The sequence below is a fragment of the Halyomorpha halys genome, unplaced genomic scaffold (genome assembly GCF_000696795.3).
Source record: "Halyomorpha halys isolate HHAL.00 unplaced genomic scaffold, Hhal_1.1 Scaffold14.1, whole genome shotgun sequence".
NCBI lineage: Eukaryota > Metazoa > Arthropoda > Insecta > Hemiptera > Pentatomidae > Halyomorpha > Halyomorpha halys.
In genome coordinates this window covers 1249588-1254357 of record NW_027115673.1, presented here as the reverse complement: position 1 = coordinate 1254357, position 4770 = coordinate 1249588, and the positions used below count along the sequence as shown (strand labels likewise).

Here is a 4770-nt window from a genome sequence, read left to right as displayed (position 1 = left end):
GGGTTTCTAGTCAACCAGAACAGACACTTTACTACTAATAACACTTAAACTAAATTAATAGCTATTGTACAAATGTATTAAATTCTAGTTAAAACAAAACTAACCAATTACATAATCTTCTTTTGATGATTGATGAGTCTTGATGTCTTCTTTTCTAAAATACTATTTCTAACTGAATAAAAATGGCTTCCAATCCTCCCTGCTTCCAGCCGACGGACATCCTCTCACAAGGCAATCTAAACCAAGAGTCCGTTTGCTCTCTTCTATCTTCAACGTTCACTCGTCGATCCAAAAATAATCGATTGTAGAACAATGGTTTTCTTATGATTTCCTTTATGAATAATTTTCTTTAATACTTATTCTTAACTTCTATTTTTTCCTTAAATTTACTGTAACTACAATTATGATGGGAGATTAAATAAAGTTTTTAAAATATTTGATTCTGCTCAACATGGCCGCTATTCAACGGACTTTTTGAAGAATACGTGCCACCATCTTGGTTTTGAACGATATCTTTTGTGACCTCTTATTTTACTGATAAAAACCGGTTAGCTTGCTTTTTGGTTTAATACAAAAAATAAACAATAATGAACTGATACCCAACATAAAACATATTAAAAATCATTTATATATAAAATAACTAGTTACTTACAAAAGAGGTGCTATATACTGTCTCGGGATTTAGTCGGGGTGCCAGGATAATCGCTGAAGGCAATTATCCAAAAATAAGTAAATTAATTAATTTATATTCAGTCCTGAAAATAATATTATAATTAAATTCTTTTCCAAAGGCTTTTTGTGTGTTTACTACCAATTAAATACCTTTGTATTTATAACATATTATTACCATTAATTATATAATATAATAAGGGGTGGTATAGTGCAATATGATAGTAAATAAATTACATAAAGGAACTAAGTATTTATTTACAATTTATTGATCAATGGTGTTATTGAAATGATTGCAATGATCCAGATAAATGGTTGCTATAAAATATGATTATTACTTATTATACTTATAGCTGCTGATTTGGATTATTCATAACGTAGAGTGGCGTGATGTCTTAGATGTGGGTGTATCTTGACATGAGGGATGGCGTTCCATGTCTAAAGAGCCCTCCTTAGGACTTCGTCTCGTCAAAATGCATCTTGCCCTCTCCTCAGTCTTCTTACTTCTGTACTGCTTCTATGTTCCGTATTCTCTGTTCCTCTGCCTCCACTTGATCCAAAAAGGGGCGTCGCCTTTTTGGAATGCTATTTCTCATTAGGTATAAGTTACAACGCCCCCAAGGTGAGTGTTCCCCCTAGGTCCTGAGAGGGGGTGGGGACCCACTGCCAATCACAGTATCTTTACCTGTCAATGGCTTCTGTCCCTTCGGCATGTGTGAAAAGCTTTGATACACAAGACCAGCGCGGCACACTAACACAGGGGTCTCCTTTGTTTGTTGACCATCATCCTTTCTTGGAGAACAGGAATTGGTGCAGAGATGGTTAAATTATTTAACGACATATTGTTGATGTGGGAATTGCCAAAACTTCGATATATAGCAGAGGATATTACAACATAAATGATTTATCAGAAATTAATATGAAAAAGATGATCAATTATCTATAATTTATTCATTACCGACGTTTCGACACACTAGATATATCTTCATCAGGGCTGACGTGATGAGAGGTCACGTAAACAAGAGAATTAAGAGTGGTGTGTAGTTCAATGGTAGTTCAGTTTTTCTACACTGTGGAGTGCTTTATCAATATGGGGATTTTAGTGAAGAGGCTTTCAGCGTTAAAGGGAGTTAGAATGAAGTGAGCAGGAATTTTGAGGACTATAAATAAATTTTATGATTAGTCCCTTGTTTACATCTCCACTTATCATACCACCACTGATACCTTATTAGGGTCCAGATGTACTACGTACTATGTACCCATTATGTGCATTAAGTTCGTCCTTATCAGTGGTAAACGTATATGTTGTATAATATGTACACCACTAAGTACGTCCGCTTCAGTGATAAGGACGTACATGTTGAATTGAAAGGTTGGCAATTAATAAATAGTTGAGAACTATTTTTTGTTTCTTCTTAATCACAGCCCAGACCATCTTCTTCATATTGGTGATATTGTAGGAATTAAAAAGTAAGAAAGTATACGGCAGTATTGTACAAATCAATATCATTGCAGTATTGTGAAATTGTACCAAGTACAAACTGCTACATTTATAGGATTAGTTTCTGGTTTATTACGAGAAAAAGAAGCTTTGCTAGCTTAAAACTCAAGCATTATAGCTTTAAGTGACATCCAAAAAAATCTTAAATAAACAAACTACGAAAATTTCAATCATAACTATTGTGACTAACTACAAGGTTTCATGTTTTCAATTATTATGATTTCTAGCAAGGTGAAAAAAAAATAATGAAATACATACTCATTTATCTTTTTTTTTTTCCAGATCGTCTTCGGCCTTCCGAAATCCCTTTGATACAAAGCTTCAGGATGGGAAGAACAGTCCTGGAGATCATGCTGATGGATCTGCGCCTCCAAGTGATGGGAACCTGTGTTATATTTGATATGGGAGGTCTCAGTCTTGTTCAACAGGCCAGGCTGATAACACCAACTGTCTGTTGGCACCTTGCCATGTGTGTACAGGTAAACAAAATAAATGAATAAAAAATATTATTTTTGTGTATATATATTTTTTATTATTCTCTTAAATTTATTTTAAAGTATAACGTAACAGTCCTAGGCTACACAACTGTTTTTATTTCGAATTTTTGGAAGGCAATCCCTTGGCTTTGCAGACGATCTGGCAATCATTGTTCATGGGAAACTCTTGCAGGATATATGTTACAATGTGAACAAATCAGGCATCACCTTTTGTCAATAGCTTTCTGTGGTAGGCATCCAGCTTGCTTCCATAAAACTGAGGCAGTGTTGATAACCAGTACTGAGGGAGATTACCAGTCTCACCGTCAGGAAGTTGGATATCTTATCCAAGCCCTCTATTAGATATCTTGGGGTACAAATTGATGCCAGACTTCGGTTTGATGAACACAAACACAAACTTAGCATCAGAGCAGCACAAGTGACTAATCAATTGGGTAGGATTATGCCAAATTGGTAGGACCATAAGAGAATCAGAGGAAGCTTCTGGCTAATGCAGCTAGTTCCACACTTTTGTAAGCAGCACATGACAAGTGCAGTTATATGTCTGTAAAGCTATCGGTGATTATCAAAGAAGTGCCCAGTCTGTCATCCCAGATATGCCTCCGAGAGATCCTTTTAGCAGGTGAACACAGCCAGATGTTTAGAAGCAAATGAGAAGAGCTGGATGCTCACTGGGCTACATTAGCAAAAGAAGAGATAGTTCAGGATGGACTCATCGATGAATCAACATGGATATCACAGAAACATGGAGAGGTTGATTATTACCTCAATAACAATGCAGGCTGACCAGTATTAAACATGTAATTTCTGTTTCATATGACTTTTGTGACCACACATACACATACGCACACGAACACACACACAGAACATTTTGCGAGACCTAGTTATTTAGACTCAGAGAAATCCAAAATATGTAATTCCGTCAAAAACTGGAATTCAAAATTTTGTATGATCCCAATACTGACCCTTACTATATATTCCATATATAGGTAAGTGAACATAAAAATTATTCTTTTACTGCAAAATAATTAATGGAAAGCCTAACTCGACCAAGATACAGATATATCCTTTTTGGAGAAAATCTTTGAATTCTTACAATTTAATATAAAATTGATACGGATTATAAAATGTTATTTAATTGGTTTTTCTGATGTTAATCATTTTAAACAGAATCATTTTTTGTTTTATAGCTAAACATGTTTACATTTTTTTTCAACGAACTTTTGAATAATTATATTTTTAAAAAATAGGACAAAATTCCAATGAGGCTAAAAGCTGTGCACATCGTTAATCAGCCAAGTTATTTTAATGCAATTCACGCCATTTTCAAACGCCTACTCAAGAAGAAACTAAGGAAAAGGGTATGTAATGCTTAATTCATTTTATTTTTAGACTTTAATTAATTTTTTATATAGCTACTAGATATAGTGTTAATCCAAATCAACATCTAAAGATTTTAAATCAATATTACACTGAGTTAACAATTTAAAAAAAATCTATTACATTCTTTTAGTAGGATTAAAATAATTCCAAATTGTTGATACTTAAATTCTAAATAATAAATTTCCCTATTTTATTTATTTCTGTTATGTTTTTTCTTGAAAGGATTTATTAATATTAATCCGGTTTGGATGATTAAATAAACACTGTCACACAACCAACAGTTTTAAAATTATACAGTTAATTCCAAATAAATAAGCTAAAATTACTTAAACATAATTTACTGTTTACACAGCTAATTATACAATTATATATCAATTTAAAAGTTTGAGATTTGGCCATCAATTTAGGTACTATTTATTCTTACCTTATATTATATGATGGAAGTATGCCAATAAATATTAAAACAAAACTTCAAAATCTTCAATATAAGTTGAAAATGTTTCTTGTTTTTCCTGAATATTAATGATTTTCATTTTCTTTTGTCCTGAGAGAAGAACTTTATTAAAAAACAAAGTTGTGCTGTCCGACTTCATTGGGTAGTTTGTCACACAACATAGTTATTTTAATCTAATGAGACAATATTTTTGATCTTATGATAAATAGACTTAACGAGTAAACAATAATAATTATAAACAGTAATAATAGAATATGCTTTTTTTT

At 32.7% G+C, this 4770-nt stretch overlaps 1 protein-coding gene across 1 annotated transcript in view; it reads left to right on the top strand.

The window, feature by feature from the left end:
- Positions 1-4770, top strand: part of LOC106679823 (alpha-tocopherol transfer protein-like) — a gene marked incomplete in the record, with an annotated part of 21066 nt that overhangs the window by 11875 nt on the left and 4421 nt on the right. The window contains 2 exon segments of the mRNA XM_067052687.1: positions 2453-2649; positions 3918-4028. Of these exon segments, the coding sequence (XP_066908788.1) occupies positions 2453-2649; positions 3918-4028 (308 nt within the window).